Source organism: Mytilus trossulus, chromosome 1 (genome assembly GCF_036588685.1).
Source record: "Mytilus trossulus isolate FHL-02 chromosome 1, PNRI_Mtr1.1.1.hap1, whole genome shotgun sequence".
NCBI classification, from domain to species: Eukaryota; Metazoa; Mollusca; class Bivalvia; order Mytilida; family Mytilidae; genus Mytilus; species Mytilus trossulus.
Window position 1 is genome coordinate 61,560,014 of NC_086373.1, and position 22,687 is coordinate 61,582,700.

Genomic DNA, 22,687 nt, shown 5'->3' on the forward strand with positions numbered 1-22,687 from the left:
ATAGAAATTCATATGATACACTTATACAAACAAAAAAATCAACACATTAACTTTACAGCCTGACGAAAAAAATGTTGGCTCGTCTTCACCATGAATTTTACATTATATTAAAGGTTCAGCCGAAGATGGCATAGGTGATCTATTCCCTTTTCCACTTGAATCAATGCCTACAACCGTTCTGTATTTGCATTCAGATGACAGTTTATGCACCGTGATGAAATCGTCACTGGCAAACAAACACAATGAAGCAATAGAGCCTTGTAACTGTTATGTGAGCTTTAAACGTATGCAGGTTGACTTTAGTGTAATCAATTGATACACCATAACCTTTATGTTCCATTGGTCGAAACTGCTGGTAGACAAGCCCATTTGTCAATATTTTGGACTACAGAATTTTACCCTGCAAATCATATTTTTTTTACGATGGAGATGTTGGTTCACATCGATGAGACCAAAATCATAATATATACCAACTGAATAAAAAAAAAATAAAAAAAAGTGAATAGGAAATATTCCAAAATGTTCAGCGTAAACTCGTATCGAGTCTAAAAACGATAATTTAAAAACAAACAATAAATATTTGATTACAGTCCCCTTAACTGTTTGAGTTACACATTTGACTATCATCAAGTTGGCATTTGAATTCTAATATTAAGATTCCCTCCGGTTTTTTGATTATGTTAATAATCGTCAGTATTGCGTGTTTTCATTTTTAGGAATGGATTTAACATTTGTCATTTTAAGTTCTTTTTTTATTTGATTGTTTTTGTAAAAGATTGATTCAAAATAATTTTGTGTTGATTCACACCATAGTTTCACTCTCCCTCTGCTATCTTTCTTCCCTCTTTTATATAACCGATTTAACGCTAAAAATGTTAAAAAAAATGTATTACCGTGTTCACAGTTAACACCAGTCCATCCATTCATACATCCAAATTTACAAATCCCGCTTTCGAGGTCACATGGTCCTTTACAGTTTAGTGGGCACGTTGTATGACAGAAAGGACCATAATGTGTAGGTGGACAACCTGTAACAAAAACATAGCCGAAATAATTATGTAACAAAATTATTATATATATATGTATTACACCATACTAGATCATATCTTAGATTTATTTTATCAATTATTAATTCCGTTTAGAGAAAATGACATTTTTAAAAGCTTTCAATATTATGAATAACAGTCAATCCTACTAGAGCGAGATGATATTGGAGCTGATAATCAAGATTCATAATTAAATGCAATTTTCGTTTTCATTGGCATATTGTGTTGATAATTTGCTTTCTCCGGTTTAATTTGACACTTATAAAGTACTTAACACGTACAATTCAACAGATACAGAGTCTGCCACATTCCTTGACTTGCATTTAGAAAAATTTAGTCGGTTGAAAACGAAACTTTTTTATGTTAATCTGATCCGATATACAAGGGCTTATATTTCTTATCGTCATTCCGTTGCTGCTCAAAGGGAAGATATCAACCCAAGAGTTCCGAGTGGTGAAGTTGGGATCATCCTTTCGTAATTGAATCAGTTTTTATAGACTGAACCTAATTTGAAATATCTTTATAAACTGTATTTGCAATCTAACCAAAACGTTTTGCTGATTTTTAAAACAAAACAAATCAATTTGCCACATGTTTTACTGTGTGTACACATCTATACAGATGGTTTTCAACTAGTGATATCAATTTCAAATCTTTGTTTTTGTCCATTTAAAAGCACTTACCAATAATCCCAATTTCACAAAATTCAAGGTCGGTAATTGGAACCTGAACTGGAGGTATGTAAGTTAGGATTCTAAAAACAGCTTCAAATTTGATATCAGTAGACAAAACTGTCTCATTGTATAACAATGTTCCACTTTTCCAGGCATCACTATTATTTGATGCGTAAAAAGTATGATGACCCTCTTTCAACGTATCATCTAAACAATTAGAATAAATGTTTCATTCCGGATTATATATATATATATATATAAAAAAAAGTCTAAATTGAAAACTACGTTCAAACCTATGATTGCGTTGGATAAAAACCGCAATTGTTATACGTGTGCATGTAAAACAAAATTCGTTGTAGAAGGGTCTAAATACAAGACAAACAACATTTTCCAAAAGACCAAAATAGTGAAAAAGTATATTTTAACAAAACGTATTTGACTAACAGGTCGAACAACTGATGTTCTTTAACCCTGCTGACTGCCATTGGCGATTGCCAAATAAAATTGAACACAAGATGTAACAAAATGGATGTTAATATAAATTTAATACTAAACAGAAAATAACTAACTTGTGGCCACGATGTTATATATGCCACAAACATAAGGTGTCAATATTTTTTTTGTACACCAGATCCGGATTTGACAATAAATGTCTCTTCAGTGATGTTAGGGATCAAAACGGTATTTGGAAGGCCATATAAGATTTACCCTTATTTTTAGATAGACTCTTGAATTTTAAGAGTCAATATAGGATGAACGGATCAGATAAACCGGAGGGAAAATATGATACAAGCCCAAACGAAAAAATATAAAAAAGTCTAAATTGAAAACTACGTTCATATATATATATAAATATGCCGTGTACAAGTTGCGATTTTGTATAGGTTTGTACAATACAAAAGTACAAGTTATAACATGTACAAAAGTACCTCATACATGTTATAACAAGTACAAAATATTGCTTAAAAATGGTCTTAACTTGTACAAAATTTGAAAATAAAAAAACGTTTCTAATAAACCTCAATAATATTTTTTTTCTCTTTTTGTTATTGTCCATTTATGTTTGTTAATATCTTTTTGATACATTTTATCAATAGATAAATAGTTATCTTTAACGTTTGTTATTGTATGATTTAGTAGACTGTAATCTGTTGAGTGGTCAGTGTTTTTTAATTTCTTACATATTTTATGCATTTACATTTTTCAGGTTGAAATTTTAGTAACCATTTGTCAATCCGTGCTTCCATCTTGTAAAGGTCAACTTGTATACTATTTAGGATTTTTCCAAATCTATAAGAGTGTCTTTTTTTACGTGCAAGAGATATGGCTCTCTCTCACGCGTCATGCATTTATCGCCCCCTTCCGACGGACTATCATCGTTTCTCAAGACCTTACTCGCAAATGGTGTCGAGGGAGAGGCGAAAATTCACCCCCTGAAATGTTTTCCCAGAGTGGGAATTGAATCAAGAGCCTTTGTGTTAGTGGTCCGATGCACTAACGACTACATCACGGATCTCCGTTCATTGATAAGGGCCCTGTCGATGAGAGAAACATAAAATGCGTGATGTTGAATGTGAATGAACATGGCGGCACTAAAATTGGAACTAAAGTTTGACAAATAATCGGATAATTGAGTAGAAACCAGTTCAATATTTTGTCAACAAAATTTTAAATGTGTTTGAAGGCCCAATGAGTGAAATGAGTCTGAGAGCGATACATGATACATTGCGTAAGTAATCGATTTATGAGTTTGACTGTCCCTCTGGTATCTTTCTTTTCTCTTTTATCATTGAGCAGAGGGCAAGGTTTTGTGCATTGTCAGTGTAAGAAAGGCGTTGGAAGTCTGGATGGTGTAAATGTAAAAGAATGGAAGTTTTGTGCAACTCAAGGTGTCACATGTCTCTGTCTTGTAGCAACAATTGATAAAAAAATCTGAAACGTATGAAAATGCAGTAGTTTATGCATGCTGTAAATGATACACATTCTTTTGCTTTTATTATCTAATGCATTTCAATCTTGCATGTATAGCCTGCTTAACTATTGTTTTGTACAGGTTAATTTCATTTTAAAGCAATATTTTGTACATGTTATAACATGTACGAGGTACTTTTGTACATGTTATAACTTGTATTTTAGCATTGTACAAATTATAACATGTACAATATTTTTGTTAATGTTCTAACCTGTACAAAATTGCAACTGGTACACGACATATATATAATATATATAAGACGCTTATGTGCAATTGTTTCATACGCTGAAATGCGATGATCTTCTGCTATATTATAGAACACACTACAATCTTATGCCAACGATACGCAAAATTGTGGTTTCCCGCGAAAGTGCTCTTGTTCGCGAAAGTATGGATATTTGCATCATGAGGCTACAAGCCGTTTGTACAAACAGAATTGACATGCCGGTAAACGAGCATGTTTGTGCAGAGGAAGTTTTTGTAATTGACCAGAAAGGAGAAACAAATGATTCCAATCCGGAACATTTTTGGTCTGTGCTAGAAGAGTTTGTATGCGGAATAGTTATTTCCCATAATATCATACACATTAAGTTACAGAAATGCAAACCTTTGATCCCGCTGTTTCGGTGGGGACAATCGAGCGTCGGTCAGGATAATGGATAAAACAGTTCTCGTAAACATACAAACTGATGTAAGGAGACGGTGTATACCGTAAAAGAAAGCAAAACGGAAAAGTACAGCACGTGTATTTGATTCTTCAAAATTTGATTCAGAAACTACTTTAATGTTTTAAATCCCATGTCATTTACCTGCCAAAAATCCCAAACCTACTTTGTAACTTTCTATTTTGAATTATTTTCTTAAACATTTTGTTTTACAAAATTGGTTCGTCATGTTTGTAAAAGAGATGTGTGCTATCAAAATATAATTGCCAATAAGACACGTCTTTTTCAAAGGCTAAATTAATATGATTAAATATCATATGTTACCATGTGGCTAAGCATTCTGTTGTTGTTTTTTTATTTGGTCGGGTTGTTTTCTCTTTGACACATTCCCCATTTCCATTCTCAATTTTAAATAGTATTCTATAACGACCCAAGGTTATCAAAACAACCAGTCTTGACGGTGTAAAATAATCAACCGCGAAAAATAACGGACTGATTTATATTTAAAACAATAGAAAGAAACAAAAAAATCACAATTCAAACGGGAGAAATAACGGACTGATGTATATGCGAAATAACAAACAAAAACAAATAGAAAGATAATGTATAATTGTCAACGAAACAACTATCTACCAAACACCAAATATGGTTTATGTGTAACATTATGACCTTCAAACGTGAAGCAATGGTTAACAAGACACATGTAACTATCTCCACAAAATGACAAATGTATAAAAATCTAAATAAGAACGACAACAGCATGATTCATAAACAATGCAATAGACGAAGTTACGAAAGTATGGATTTTCTTTTACAGATCATACATTCATGACATTGGAATATATCTTAATTTATGTGTATTTGGACGTTTTTAAAATGAATTCTTGGATTTACATTATTTTGGGTAGCAATAAACAAGGAATACCGGTTTATAAGTTTATTGCTACTCTGATTTTCATGATGATATTGTGAATACAATTTGTAAGGGTTCCGCGGAACCCAGTGTCTTGCCTACTTTTGTTGTTAATTGCAGGCTCAACAAAAATGAGGAAACAAAATAATAAAAATATTCCTCTCAATACTATTTCCTTATTGTAAGAAGCTTCTGTCCAAGTTTGGTAAGAGTCCAGGAAAGTTTATGAACCTAATAAATGTTTTAAAAACTTAAACTACAAACTGTATGTAACGTTAACTGGAAGAAAATCTTCAGTCCATTTATAGGTAAAATAAGGAAAAACAGGAACTTTGTTCTATATACTAACTTTTGATCATAAACAAGCTGTTGTCCCAGTTTGGTACAAATTCAGGATAGTTTAAGAAAGTTATTAAAGTTCTAAATACTTTAACGACAGATCTAGAGTGAATGTAATGTTTCCTGGCAGATAAGTGAAATAAGAAAAAACAGGAATTTTGTTTTTACAAATTTACTTGAGGATACTATCTTATGAACATAAAACAATATTCTGTCAAACTTTGACAGAAATCCAAGATAGTCTAAGAAAGTTATTAAAATTTCAAAAAAATTTAACCACAGAGTAATTGTGGACGCCGCCGCCGACGACGATGACGACCCTGACGCCGACGAAATGTAGGATCGCTATGTCTCGTTTTTTCGACAAAAGTCTTAAGCTCGACAAATTTAAAACAAACGTTCACTATTATAAACAAATCAACTATAACATCGATAAAATATGTTTAAACATCTTTTTTTATATTAAAGGAATAGCACAATACGAAAGGTGCAGCATGCTTTAAGTCATGTTCTGTTTGTTCTGCAATTAAAAAATTATAATACTAAAATGGAAAAATATCTTTTATCCATATCAATCACAAAATTCACATGAGGGAAAAAGCTTTAATTTTGAGTTATTAAAACAATTCAACTAAATGAAACAGAAACTTTTGTTCTCATCACTTGTTTGGAAGTTCTCCATAATTGAATTCAAATTAGAATTGAGCGTGAATGACGAAGGTAAATAAACAAATGCGCTATGGACACACATAATAAGTTTTGTTTTCACTTGTTTATTTTCGATGGATGTAATTGTACAACGTGTCATGGGGTAATGGGCTGTAAATGTTGTATTAAACGAATGACTCCGACTGTCTAAAATTGTATTCCACACTCTTTTTTTAGGTATCTACCTTACTGTAAAAATTATAAGCACTTATATGTTAGTTACTCTTTGACAATTGTATTGTAGATAACATACCACCTAACAGGATAAACAGTCCTGTTACAATGCTTATCTCTTGAAGGTCAACCTGAAATGTTACACTAGAACCCTTTGTTTTAGAACATGTTGTTATATCCCCATCATTAGCCTGACTAGCTGGTTGACTACCACTTGGATCCTGCGATACTATACCTTCAGATGCTATGTTATCTGTGATGAAAAGATGCACTTTGAAATCAGATTCTTTAATTTTATATATATATGAAATTGAATAAAGATGTTATCAATATAATTGTCAAATAAGATGGAACATATGAATAGGATAGTTTTTGATATAAGCATATAATTATGTATTTGTTTACAGTACTGGTTTTGGCATTTCAAAGCTAAATAAACAGCTGCGCCATGAGCGCATGCTACGCCCGTTGTCTTGTGTGAAAGTTTTATGCAACAATCATAAATAGTTTCTGAGAAAATTTTAAGCAGTAACTTTATATTGTTTTTGAGATACGGCGGGACATATGACCCCCCTGTTTATTTTTACAAAAAATATCACTAAAATAATTTTTTTAATCATCACTAAAAAGTATACAGATCATTAGATTAATGTAACAAAGTAGTGTGCAAAGTTTTAAGCAATAATCATAAATCGTTTTTGAGATACGGCGCGACATGTAAAAAAACCCACACCCCTTTTTTTTTTAACAAAATACTCAACAACTCTAAAACGAAATTTTGAATAATCACTAAAAAGTATACAGATCTTATGATTATTATAACTAAGAAGTGTGTTAAGTTTTAAGCAATAATCAAAAATCGTTTTTGATATACGGTGCGATGTGAAAAAACACATCCCTGTTTTAGTTACAAAGTTCAAATTTTATTTTCACCAAAAAGTATACAGATCATTTGACTATCATAAGAAACAACTATAATAAGTTTAATGAAATTTGGATAAGTCGTTCTCAAGTTACAGTGCGACATGTTTACGTCGGACAGACGGGCGTATAAAAACATATTTACTGTTACGTCTTTCTTAAAAAAGGTAAGAAGTAAAAAAAAAAAACCAGAAACGTTTATCGAGTCATAAGCGGATTTAGGGGAGTGAAAGTGTGCCCGAGCACCGCATTATTCAGTTACATTATATAATAAATACATAAGATATGTATAAGCATCAGTCTAAACGTTGGCTAACTAGGTGCACCATTTTTTCAAAATCCTTGATCCACACCTAATAGCCCAACTCCAAGTCCAAAACGATGACACACAACCATAACAAAAAAAATACGAGATATAGACCGAAAAACAGACAAACGTCTTAAACATGGAAAACTGAGTAAACTCATTTTATACCCAAATTCTTGAAATCCTTATTGATCAAATTAGTTTTCGGTACAAAAAAAAATCGTTCATATCTATATCATAAAGGAACAGTCACAACGTATCATGTAGAACATACTAATATTGTATCTTTGGTCAAAGTGTGTAAATTTCATTTCAATATAAAAGTAAGACAAAATAAATTAGCTCAATCATTCAAAGAAGAAAAGTTTTATATTGATATTTAAACACAGTTACTTACACTGGTTACAATAGATTCCGGTCCGTTTTATTTTACAACCATCGGTACAAATTGCAGTTTCTTTATCGCAGATATCATTTAAACAGTTTTCAGAGTTACACCCCAAAACACAAGAACCATTTTCAGGATAACAATTTTGCTCTATACATTTGTCGGCACACACATTTTCGCAGTTACTTCCCCAGTGACTCTTTTGACATCCTGAAAATATGTATATTTCTAAAACAATATTTTGATATATAATAACCAGAATGTAGTTTTAAAAAGATACTTTACACAATAATGTGTTTGTCCTAAAAAAAATTAAATCTATAACCAATGTTCTTAAAAAATTTTTTGTTTTGTTTTTAAATGACTGTTATTTTTAGAGGCATGGCATTCGTTTGATGTGTTTGGACTTTTGATTTTGCCTTTTGATTTTTGATTTTCCTTTTTGAATTTTCCTCGGAGTTCGGTATTTTTGTGTTTTTACTTTTTAATAAACATATGACAATGAATTTCAGTTTGGTGTTATACCGGTATATAACAAAAGTTATTCAAACTATTTCCTGCTTATGGGATCTAAAATGATTTTCTACTCTCTATCATCTTCTTATTTATATGTCTTCACCATGTTATCGTACTTTTGGATTACCAAACTAGAGTTGTATGTCATTGCTGTGAATCCATAACTTTAAAAGTAAACAGTTGCACCTACAGATCAAAGCAGCATATTGTTAAATTTAAACTGTCTTTTGGAACTTTTGATCCTCAGTGCTTTTCAACTATGTACTTGTTTTGCCTAACGAAATCATCTGGGCATCGCTGGTTAGTCTTCTGTGGACGAAACGCACGTCTCGCATATTAAAGTTTAAACCTGGTAACTCTTGTGAGCTATATATTATTCGTGTGTTTCTCTGTCCTGAATGTTCCTCCATTTATTTGTATTGAAGTTCTTTCATGTAAGTTTTCTCTTACAATATCCTGTACTAAGTCAGGAAAATGGTCATTGTTATACTACAGTTCGTGTTTGTGTGTGTTACATTTTGTGTCGTAGTTCTCTAATATTTGTTGCGTTTCCCTTAGTAACCCGGATTTGTTTTTTTCTCAATCGATATATGAATTTCGAACAGCGGTATACTACTGTTGCCTTTATCAAACATACTCCAAAGAGCGTAAACCACAACAAAGAAGAGATAACGTAATGAAAATGCAGTAATGTACAATAGTTCAATTCGAAAGATGCAATATAAATACACATAACAACCATTAACCTACCATTAATGGCAACATAACATAACTCTACAACAGGTCCATCGTAGCGACCATTTGATTCTACAGACCCTTTATCATCGTAATAAATAACATATTTTCCAAGTTCATAACAAGGAATTGTCATAGTAATGTTTGGAAGGCCAGGATCAGGATCTTCATAGCAGAGATAGCCGTCAGGTGGAATAGTTGAAGTATTGGTAACATATAATTTAAATCCATCCATACGACGAGCCACTGTAATAACAATGAAACCAGTTATAAAGGTTCGAACGTAATGAAACAATGAATACGCAAGACTTTCAATATGATAATAAAAAAATATAAAACTGTTTCAAAAGCATATATAGCTACCAAACATGTGTATATTCTTTTTTTTTCTTCTTGGGTTTTAAAATGACTTGACATTTTATTTAAATCTTACCATCTTACTACAATATATATATAAATACCCATGCTTTATAAATGCAAATTTCGGCAACTGGTAATTTTGAACAGAGAAACTGCTGCAACAAGCCATTACGAAATCGCAGTCATGCATTACGACATCACACCCGTGCAATACGAAATCACAGCAATGCTTTATGAACAGATGAAACGGGATATCGATTAAATCAAAATGTCGGGTTTTTTTTGTCAATTAGTGATAAAAAGTATAAATGTGCTCAGTGTTCTGTAACGTCTTGAAAAGAAAATGTTACAGTCTTTTCGAGTACGATATTTTATTATTATCATTCAAGTTAATCAATCACCATGCCTTGCCTGCGGGTCCATTACAACCACCCTTGGTCATTATTTATACCTATATATAAGAGAATTGTTACAGAGCCAATATGAAAAGTTCATACATTGAAACTGTTTTGTTTAATGTTAAATTTTCATTATGACTGCAAATGTTTGTCTAAAGAAATAGTAAACTTTATCGAACCTTCAACAAACTACGACAAGGTGTCTCTTAAGAAACATCTTAAAATGTCTAAAAGATATAGCAAAAAAAAACCCACCAACAATCAAAAACTTTCAAAAGCACAAGAACTGATTACCATTCAGATAAAAAAAAAAGTTAAGTAATTTAACGTCTAATTATTGATTATTAATCGTATAAGAAAAAAAAACTATATAGTACAAACAAACCCTATGACACAATGATATTTAAATTAAACAATTTACCACGAACGTTAAATCAAGCAATACGATTAAATATGTCATAAAATTTATTTAGGGAGAGGGGTTGTCTTGTCCATCTGGATAGTTCAATTCCTGTACACTTAAGCATGTAGGACACTTAGTTTTGCAGTTTGACAACAAGATATTCTTCTCATTCTAGTGAATTGCAGTTTTTTGTTTGGTCCTAAATTGTGAATACCTTGAAGAATATAGAACAGTCCTGTACCACGGAAATAAAGATACAGAGATTGCATCTACAAATTAAAATATAGCAATTATAATTTTAACTTTCACTATATATGCACTTTACTGGATTTACCTTGATCAGTAACGCTATAAGCTTAAACATTAAAACAATTATAATGATCGTGAATACTTATAAACGATAAATGACCGTAAGGGACCAAAAATGTAGAATGGCAAATTTTTAAAGTGAATTATGACTGCTTGTGTTGGAATCTTAGATTATTTTATTTATGAAGAGATAATTCAAAAGAGGTATGCTATAAATCATATTATCACAGAAGCACTGACAACTTGATGATAAACTTAGTGAACCGGACCTAAAAAAATAGAAATAACAATGTATCAATTCAATCGTATACAACCAAAAAAAAATATAACAAAATTACTGACCTCTAATATAAGTACAATGAGGGGCTTGAAAAAACATGTGCCGCTCAACTGCATCTTTAAGAATGGTCACATTTAAAAAAAAATATCCTGCTAATCTTCACTGCTTATACTGATGTTGCGAAACTGAAGTATTTGGATACGTAAACGTCGACTCAATAAACACATTGATTAAATAAAAAAGTGGTATACTGTCATGTGTACAAGGTTTCTATTGTATGCTTAATTTATAAACAAAACATTGAGATACTGTATGGTAAAACACAGTTTTTGACTTGTATCTCAAATATCAAAGCATTGAGGGCAAATCAGACAAGGCATTAAAGTATTCATTAGGCCAAGATCTACATGCCCTTAATTATCAGCCAAATCGGGTAACTGATTATAAAGTTATTGCAATTGAATTGATAGTTTGAAGGAAAGTTTGCAGTTATCGGTTATTGTCTTGAATACTACTATAGATAAAGATAAAATTGAAACAGTTCTAGTATATATATATACATCTGTTGAAGGGTTGTCACTGACTCAGACGTACTTATGAATATAATTATTTTCTGTGACTGTATCTTACATTAATTTGTAGGATCCTTTACTATAGATAATTTAGCTGATCTGTAACAATAACATTTTCATGCCTTATATATCATGTACTGTAGTACGACGCTTGATTAAAACTGACGTGGAAAGGTAACACATGGCCAGCGAAAGCTCTTTTTTTGAGAGCCCAGGTGGTCGTGTGGTCTAGCGGGACGGCTGCAGTGCAGGCGATTTGGTGTCACGATATCACAGTAGCATGGGTTCGAATCCCGGCGAGGGAAGAACCAAAAATTTGCGAAAGCAAATTTACAGATCTAACATTGTTGGGTTGATGTTTAGAAGAGTTGTATATATATATATATGTAATCAGTTCCATCACTCAATTAAATTTACATCTGAATTTTCAAGCGAGAAAATTGCTTTTCTCGACACCACCACATTTGTAAAAAACGGGGTCATGACAACTGACCTCCACACAAAGAAAACTGATAAACACCAGTTCCTTTCTCCAAAAAGTTGTCATCCGAAACACTGCTCCAGGAGTATACCTTACAGTCAAGCCCTCAGACTAAAGCGAATTTGCTCCTCTGAATCCAAACTTAACTATCGTTTGGGACACAGCTGAAATCAAGAGGATATAAAACCAAAAATATCACAGACGCTTTTGATAAAGCCAAAGAAAAAGATCGAGCTAGCCTCATGGAATACAAAAATAAGGCGACCCGTGCAGATAGAATTCCGTTTGTTGTAACCTTCCATCCCGATTTGACAAATATTTCATCTTCTATCCGAAAGCACTGGCGTCTAATCGAAAATGACTCTTCCTTAAAAGAAATTTTTCCATCACCTCCTCTTATTGCCTATCGCAGACCCAAGAATCTCAAAGACATACTTGTGACATCTAAAGTAAAGAAACACGAAACTTCAAAATTTGGGTGTTACAAACAATGCGGTAGACGCAACTGTAAGTGCTGTAAAGCCGCCAACACTGACCACTCTTTCAGCAGCACAGTAACAAAGCAGCGATACAACATCTATGTTACATCTAATTGCAAAACGGAAAATAGTATTTACATTCTTACTTGTGGAACTTGCAAGCTGCAGTATGTTGGTGAAACAGAAACCACATTCAACATCAGACTAAACAATCATCGGTCGTTTTATACAAAAGGAAGAAACTGTCAAATTACGAGACACCTCTTAAGAACAGGACATACTTTTGAAAATATCACCTTTCAAATAATTGAGGTAAACCAAAATTGGGACTCCGAAATGAGAAAAAAGAGAGAAAGGTTCTGGATGCATCAGCTACGTACTCTTGAACCTTATGGACTTAATGAGAGGGATGAAAAACAGTTCTACCCGAAACCAAAGGAATAAATCATCAATTTTACTTCTATTTAACTAAAACAACTAATTGTTTTAATTTTTGAAAAAAATATTTATGTACAATAAACGGCAAAAATTTGTTTTATACAGATCATCAATCAATATGTTAAACTTTTGTGTAGCTCAAGCTACAAAGATATTTTTTGTCATGCATCCGATTTCACCTTGATAGATGCACACGCCCGATGAAGCTAATTTGTTTAGCGAAATATTGCGTGAATAATATATAAATATAACACCAAATTTTATAACACTCATTAGTGTGTTAAAGTTACATTCTTAGACACTTATATATATATATATATATATATATATAGGCGTAAAAAATAAATTTCACATGTGCAGATGTATATATTCATTAAATAAAATAATAAAATAAGTAAAAAGTTATGGAACTGTTAACTTTTTACTTATTTTATTATTTTATTTAATGAATATATATATATATATATATATATTGAAAAGAAGACTAAACCAATGATGAAAGATTTAACAGAAAAAAATTCAAGTGAGAGATTCAGGCTCTCGAGAGAATCGTGTTTTTTTTTGGTTTTTTGGTTATGATTATTATCTGTGGCTGTAACAAATCGGTATTAATTGAACAAGAATTGTGATTTATAATCATTCAGCATGAGAAAAATATCTCAAACATTGCGTTTAATTACAAGAACCAAACATGGAATGAGTTTTATTTCCCTAAAATAACATTTACTGGTGCTAAATCATGAATATAATTACCAAAATTGTTGTTGTTCTGAAGTGGTTGTGCATGTTGTTATGTTCATAAAATAATATAAACGTGTTTTCATTTATGATGGAATGACCGTTACCAACATTTGTTTTTGTCTGCGTTGTAGGAAACAATTGATAGCAGGGTAAATTCTGTTAGCTCTCATCTTGTCCATTGGAAGAGATAAAAAACTAAATACTACTTTTTTCGTACAATTTCTGTCTGACACGGGTATTTTGTAACTATATAATAATGTGTATACTCACACCCTTCTCTGTAGTAAATAGTAATATCTGTTATATAAACCAACTCGAAAGAAAATTGAAACATCCACCACGCTGGTTTGTTGCCAACTATTGTGTGAGTACATATATGTTGACCCCATTTATTGGATATTGGTGGATCTATGGCACATTGTGCGGAACAACCAAGTGCCATTGAACTTTGTGTAGCCTGCCCAAATCTGGCAAGGTTCACTGTAAAAACAATGAGCATGGCATAATCAAAATGCAAATAATGATTTTTAAATAATGCACCTAATTTAGAAGAGGGACGAAAGATACTAGAGGGACAGTCAAACACATTTGCATTTGATTTTTTATCAATATTAGATGTCCTCATTTGTATGATAAGTCTTAAATTGCAAACGATGTTTTTGAGAACTAAATTATGTGCTGACCGTATATTGAAGTAGAGTATGATCTAGCATATTTACCTGAAATTACCCGTGAATGTTTTTGCAAACTCTGCGAAAGCTGTGTACCGATTCCCGTGAAAGTTGTTGATCGATTCTGCGAATGTTTGAAACCAACTCGGTGATAGTTATGAACCGATTTCGTAAAAGTTGTTGACCGACTTTGCAAAAAATGTGAACTGACTTTTGAAATATTTTGTAAATTCCTCTCCCCTTTAATCTCTGAATGAATGTTTAACATTGAATTCATTTTAGTAGGTTGAAAAATGGAACATTTGATATTGATAAAACAGCACATAATTCATGAAAAAAAATATGTTGACTCTGTGATAATTAATGAAGACATGATGAAATCATGCAGCCTGCGCTTGCTATCATATACACACATTTGTGATCTTAATAGTTCTTCTTGAAATGATTAAAATATTTAAATGAAATATTCATAATAAACTCGTCATCGCTACCTGGATAAAATTTTGTATTAATATAACTGAAAGAAAATGACATTGGGAACTTTTATTATAATTAGCAAATAGCTTTATATGAACTCTCGTTTTGAATATTTATATGAGCTTTCGTTTTAAATTGAATATTTCTCGTTTTAGTTTTAAGTTGAATATTTCTTGTTTTAAATGTTTCTTTATTTTAAATAAAATGTTTCTTATTTCAAGATCAAAAGAGATTATAGATGTAAAACTTAATCTGACGGCTGTCAAAAGTGTGAAACTTGCATTCAACTTCAGTAGAAGCAATTATCGCTATTTTGCGAAATTAAGCCGGCGGACAATAATCCGTTTATATTACATAAGATTTCAAGCCGTATTTTGGTAATACTTAAAAAAAAAATTCTCTCTCTCTTGTTTTAATTTGAGGTACAATATGCCTGTAAATGATACATGTTAAACTCTTCTGTCAAGAATGCACTATTTCAAGTTGTGATGTGCATCATATAATCTCCAAGAGCATTTATCTTGCTAATTGTAAAGGCATGTGTTGCTTAAATATGGTGTATATAATTATGTCGGAATTAAAATGAACAGACGTCTTAATATTTCTGCATTGTTCAATCCCTTAAGACAAAAACATGAAAAAGTGTAATACCCCTAATACAAACACAAATACACAGAGGAATGATGATTTATTTATTGTGGAAAGAAGAGAAGCTACACACAAAATGAGGTCTTCTCGTTTAATAATATAGAAATAAGGACTTTGTTATCTAGATCTATTGATTTTATGTAAAGACACCCGTTCCTTATTCCATATAAAATGAAAATAAAGGTACATGATTGTTTTACAAACCAATAGTTTATTGAAATATGAATAATATAGCGTTGTACATATCCTTAGCATACCAGACTCAGCTTGACTTACCTTTAAACCGATAAACCCACGACATATTATCTTGGAACGTTACGAAAACACACTTTAAAAGGCCAAATACAGTACGAATTTGAAGAGAAATGAGGACTGAATATGATACATGCATGTAGTTCCAGGATTCTCAAATAAATACTTCAATTCTCAGGTTAAAGAATAATTATATGGAATTATCATTTAGTTGTACATGTATCACTGAATGGAAACGAGATATAATTATTTGAAAACGATCTGTATATTGAGCAGGATTTATCTATTTTTAAATAGGTGCAAAATGTATCTAATTATATTAGCTCGGGTGTCTTCCTCCACCTTGCAAATTGAAATAGCAGATAACAATTGGTCTAGAGACTTAAGTGTGCAAATTTCGAAAGAAAATTACGTGGTTTATCATATTTACGAATGTACTTGCATGTTAACAGAAACAGATCTTTTGTTTTATTCGACTTTTTAAACTTTGCCACATACGGGGAGACAACTCGAATGTATAGGCTGAGTTTAAGCAATAAAAAGAGTCTGGTAACCTAATTAGTTTCCTTTTCCTTATCTGAAACATATTATTAGAGCTTACTCCTCATATTTTATCCCAAACATTATATGGTGTATTTTTCGTTTTTTTCGTACAACATGTACAAAATCGGGGTTTCCCATGCATAATCTACATATAGCGAGTGACTTACTGATTGGTTAATTGATTGTTGTTAAACGTAACGTGTATCGTTATTGCGCTATTTCGTAGCGGGAAAAAGCCAAAGTGCCTGGAGAGAAAAACTGAAAATCCTAGTAAATTAATATTTGAGTCGAACGCCCAAGCTCAAACTGGATTTAATTTGAACTCACAATCTCATTGTTGACAGACTAATGATATAGTACATCGTCTACGTAGGCCACCAAGGTAGTCTGTTTCCCGGCCGTTATTGAAATTCTTGACAAATCTGTAAAGAAACCAAAAAGTAAATTCAACTTACGTTGGGCTGTAACTGTCAACAAAACAGATGTGTGGATAAGTAATACGAGCATATTAGATGGCGAAATGACCAGCAAGTACAGTCGGAACTTATGCTTTGCTAAAATAAAAAGAACAACACATATTAAGTACTACAAGACTTTTAGAGAGTGTTTAACGAACTTGACTGCCAACGAGGGTCTCGTGCAGTCGGTAAATATTAAGACATGGAATTATTTGATATAAATGTCCTATGCCGAAAAAGGAAGAGGACATTTATAAAAGTTTTTTTGTGGACAATAATCTACTACTGAGAAAATACGTAATAATAAGCCTTTACGGAAACCACACACAATTGAATTGAATTGAACTGAACATTCTTGTAATCTTATTAGATACATATAATTAACATTAACGGAAATCCTGCGACAAACTTTGTGAATGTGTTTGAAATGAACTTTCCCATCATTGTTTATTTGATTAACAAGAGCAAACAAAAAAACAAACAAATCTTCCTCAATAGAATAAAAAAATGTACCCTGGGAGCACATACGCGTTTTTTTTCCATAAACTTAATATTTAGAAGGGTCAGAACTATAGATAAAAAGAAAGTCGATCGTTAAAAATTGTACCCGTGAGATTAGTGCTAGCAAGACCGGACTGACAGCCACACGGTTGCCTAGTCTTTCCATGTCTGTCGTATCGCATCACACGGGGACAATAATTTACATTTTATAAAATCAAAGAAAAAGTCCAATATTACTTCCGTTAATTAGATACTTAACTTTTTTTTGAAATTTAAACGCATAATGGATGCATACAAATAAGTGACTGATATATTATACTTCCGCGTGTCTTTTTGAATTAATTTTTTTTTTAATCGCGATGGTGTATTTTCTTAAATGAAGTAATGAAAGCCATTCTGGTTTCAATCTGATTTTGAACCATTTGTTTAATAATCAAATATTGCTATATATGTTATTATAAATATTAACAGTTGACGATAAGACTGATTCAGATTATAAAAATAATGAAAAACATCGAAATCTCGAAAACAAAAAAAATGTTGAGAAGTACTGTTCATTGAAAGCAGTTGTCCTTTGTTTGTATAATTTATACGTGTTTCTAGTTTCTCGTTTTTTATATATATTAGACCGTTTGTTTTCCCGTCTGAATGCTTTTACATTAGCTATTTCTGGGGCCCTTTATAGCTTGTTGTTCTGTATGAGACAAGGCTCCGTGTTGACGCCGTACCTTGACCTTTAACAGTTTAACTTTTATAAATTGTTATTTGGATGGAGAGTTGTCTCATTGGCACTCATACCTCATCTTCCTATATCTATATGATGATGCAATTTAGAATACCCAAAGTTCCGAATGATTAAAATTGTTTTAACGGCGAGCAACGACCATTCCGTGCGAACAAAAAACAATTGAATAAAAAAATAACTAAAAAACATGAAATTAGAAGAGCACATGTTGCAATAAAATAACCCCATATCTTAAGCTACCTCCACTTAAGTAAGTATGTTAGTATTCATGATACACTTCTTAAAAGCAATAAGGACACTGGGCGATTTTTTTTCATAGTTTCAGCGGTGCAGTTTAAAAAAAGATGAATTAGGCCCATAACTGTATATACGTACATGTATTTATCAAGCGGCACATAACATGTTTTCATTATTATGATATTTCGTGAGAAGATTAGAATGTACAGTGTATAGACCATTTGTCATTGTTATAGAAAAAAATATGCCAAGGTTAAAAATTACGCTTTCACAAAATTAAGACTACACATTTTCATTTATAATGGTATAAAAATCCTGTTTGGAGTGAGCCAAGGCTCAATGTTGAAAAGCGTACTTTTTACCATAATGTTTAATTTTACAAATTGTGACTTGGGTGGAGAGTTGTCTCACTGTCACGTAAACCATATCTTCTTATATATATATGTAACACTCCCAAACGTGTACTTCCCCCCAAACGTGTCCGATTCCCCCAAACGTGTCTTCTCTCCCTAAACGTGTCCGAAATGTACAATATTCCCCAAACGTGTCCGAATTCATAACCCCCAAACGTGTCCGATAAATGTTATTCGCCAAAACATGTCCAATATTTAACGCCCGAACGTTTCATATCTTTTAGCGTTTTATACATGTATCTCCTAAATATTATTGCTGATAATGTTAACGGCAATTTTTTGATAGGGAAACAGGTGACAAAAATTTCATTTATTAGCTTTAGTTGATTAAATGTAGGTTTTTAATGAATATCATAATTCAAAATTTAATCTGTAACCGTTAATTAATTTTTGATTGAAATTGCTTATTGTTCAGTTGCAAGTATTTCAAACTCATTTAGAGCTAACCTGCACCTAATTATAGAGTTGAATTAATGGGTAACTTTGTAAATTATTTTGTACTTATAAACTCCGATGATGCTTTTTATATTTATCCGAATATTGCCTGGCGGGCGATAAGCAGCATTTTTTAAAAACTTTTGTAAATAGTTCTTAATCTGAATTTGTGTGTTTTTCAAAAACTCATCAACTCATAAACTGGTTATCCGTTTTTTTTTATCATATACATTTTAGGTTTCCAGCATCACTAAAGACACACGACCAAGGGCAATAACGTCCAGTGCCAAATGCTTCATTCATTGGTTCTATAGATTCTTTTTATTTGTATGACTGTTATGTGATCAACGCCGGTTATTAGTGGTTACCGTAATTGCAAATTTAATTTGTACTGTATACATTCACTTTTTAGACTGTTGATAGCGCATTGTCAAGTTGCAAGTACTCTATGCATATTTAAAGCGAAATAGTTTTACATTTGCTGTATAAATTAACTTTAGACTGTTGATAGCGTATTTCCAGTTGCAAGTATTTCATAGATATAGGAAGATGTGGTGTGAGTGCCAATGAGACAACTCTCCATCCAAACAACAATTCAAAAATTAAACCATTATAGGTTAAAGTACGGCCTTCAACACGGAGCCTTGGCTCACACCGAACAACAAGCTATAAAGGGCCCCAAAATAACTAGTGTAAAACCATTCAAACGGGAAAACCAACGGTCTAATCTATATAAACAAAACGAGAAACGAGAAACACGTATATATTACATAAACAAACGACAACTACTGTACATCAGATTCCTGACTTAGGACAGGTGCAAACATTTGCAGCGGGATTAAAACGTTTTAATGGGCCCAAACCTTCTCCCTTTTTCTGAAACAATAGCATAACATCACAACATATAATGTTTTAATGATTTTACTGTTCTATACTGTTTAAATTGTCTTTAAACTGATGATTGAGTATTGTCCAGTTGCAAGTATTTCATGCATATTTAGAGAGAACATAGGTTACAAGTTTATATTTTGTTTTACCTTTGTACTGTATAAATTTACTTTAGACTGTTGATCGTCCAGTTGCCGGTGTTTCACAATATTTAGAGAGAACATACACATTTTTATGTGCAGAGAAAGGGACACATTCATCCGTACAATTTAACTAAACATGTGTGCTTACAATTTACATACGACATAGCCGAAATGACGCCCCCACTTTTACCCAGTTTTTTCGGCTGGTTAAAAAATGTACCTTATCTATATTTTTGATGAAATGGTAAAATTAGTATACATTAATGGTATAGCAATAACCAAGTAACGCTTCATATGGACACATTTTTGGGATTAGACACGTTTGGGGGGTTTGTTGAGAAATGGACATTTTTGGGTGTTTATACAAATCACACGCTAGGGCGATGTTTTTAACTACACATGTTTGGCAGTTCAGTGACGTCAATGTGGACACGTTTGGGGGAATCGGACACGTCTGGGGGGAAGGACACGTTTCTGAGTGTTACATATATATTCGTCTGACCCGGTCTAAACAAATTAAGAGGGCTTGATTATAAAGATTAGTACCATATTTCGTCTGGAATTATAAAAAAACTACGGATTATGATATATCTTATTTTCGACATTCATATAAAGTTCAACAAATTATAAATGCAGACATACAATGTACATCACTACATAAGTGTCGAGGGCATGACAAATAGCATTATGCTCATGATATTATATTTTGTATTTAAATACGCCATGTTTTACTGATAAATGTACACTTTATAACGGTTATGAATAGTTTTTTGTTACAATATCATGCACTTCCTCCAGGAAATCCTTTAAAAATTAAAATGTACAATCAAATGAAATGAATCTTCTTCTCTTATGCATTATTTAATGATTATCCTCAGCCATTTTTCCCTTTTTAATAGTAGCATCATTGTAGGAAAAATATGCTGTAGCAGTTTTAATCTGACAACATTCAATTTGTTCTCTATTAAACACTTTTTTTCGATACTTTCTGCATTTGCTTTTTTCCTGGGGTCAGTTTTTTATTGGTTGAAGAAGCCAGTGAGGGAACCACTGGACTTCGGTTTGAATACTGGCTTCATGGTTAATAACGATTGGAGTTGAACGCACCTGTCATGTTCGGGAAAAGGAACTCGCAAATACAATGTGGCTCGTAGGCTAGTGATCCAGTAGTTTGACTACTTAGACCACTCGGTCACTGATGTCCCATGTTTCTATTGACATATGTGATGAGTATTCTCATTTTAGATATCTTGTTCAAATATTAATACAGATTGTTTATGATATACTTGAATATTGTAAAGTATTTTATTGTTAATATGTTTTACTTCATTTTGTTTATTTAGCCATTTCAATCTATCCTTTAAGTTATACAATGTTTATTGATTTGTTCTCTTTATACAGTTTTCCTCTCTTTTTTCTTAAACTTTCTACCCTATTTTGTGGACAGAAGATTTTAATATCTAATCCGAATTATTAATTAATTGTTTTAGTAAAGAACTTTTCAGATTTTAATCATTTTCTTCTTGCACGCAAAAGACAGGCTACAAGGAAGCACACGCACAAGCAGAGTTGTAGGAATTAATATAAGTTCTTTTTACTTATTTCCCATTCCCTTGTAAATAAATATGTTTAAAACTAAATTCAAATAATCTAACAAAAATGCATTCATACTATAGAAATGATAAGATACGTAACCCTAATTAGTTTACACAGAGTATAACTACTTGCATATATTTTGTAAAGACAATAACAAATGATATTTCAACAAGAAGAAAAAGAAAACGTACCTTACATCAGTAATACTTTCACAGTAAATAAACAATAGAACTAGGAAGTACATTTGTCAATTTCCCAAGCTAATATATGTCAATTTCAAGTTTAATCCGATATTATTACTCCGAAATAAAAAAAAAATACTGTCTGAAAGCTAAAAACTATTAACTCTTTTACCTTAAATAATAACAGACTTTAATTTAAGGAACTAGGTACACCTGACTCTCCCCTTTTCCTACCTTAAAAAAAGGGGGGAATTAGAAATACTTTTTCTACTTGTATACATGTAGTTTAAACTTCCGTTTTGAATGTGGATAGCCCCCCCCCCCCCTTTTTCTCTAGTCACTGCTTACTTTTGTATGTTTTTAAGATTAAAAAAAATGTGTAAATAAATAAAATTAAACTTTATAATGGTCACCTGCAGCAGTCATCGTATTACACACTTGTACACCCTAGTTACTGTACTAGGTATAAACTAACTTCCTTTAAACAAAATCATTTTTCAACAAATATAACGCGTGGGAATATATGCATTAAAAAAATATGTTGTTTGGCATTGAAACGAGGTAGAGATATGTAAAAAATGAAACATAAAACATCTGAAATATAAGCGGCTACATTGACAGCCATTTCATGGTCGCCCTAAGAAAAAGAGGTGGTGTAGTAAGAAGAGCTGTGGTGTAG

At 32.0% G+C, this 22,687-nt stretch overlaps 1 protein-coding gene across 1 annotated transcript in view; it reads right to left on the bottom strand.

Moving 5' to 3' along the window:
• The window catches only part of LOC134684090 (uncharacterized), a 29,344-nt gene extending 13,428 nt beyond the window's left edge, over positions 1-15,916 (bottom strand). The window contains exons 1-7 of the mRNA XM_063543404.1: positions 15,892-15,916; positions 14,090-14,299; positions 9,374-9,604; positions 8,117-8,317; positions 6,571-6,744; positions 1,730-1,927; positions 894-1,028 (exon numbers count right to left, since the gene is read on the bottom strand). Coding sequence (XP_063399474.1) covers positions 894-1,028; positions 1,730-1,927; positions 6,571-6,744; positions 8,117-8,317; positions 9,374-9,604; positions 14,090-14,299; positions 15,892-15,916 — 1,174 coding nt within the window. The remainder of the gene's footprint in view (positions 1-893; positions 1,029-1,729; positions 1,928-6,570; positions 6,745-8,116; positions 8,318-9,373; positions 9,605-14,089; positions 14,300-15,891) is intronic.
• Between the last annotated feature and the right edge of the window lie 6,771 nt (positions 15,917-22,687).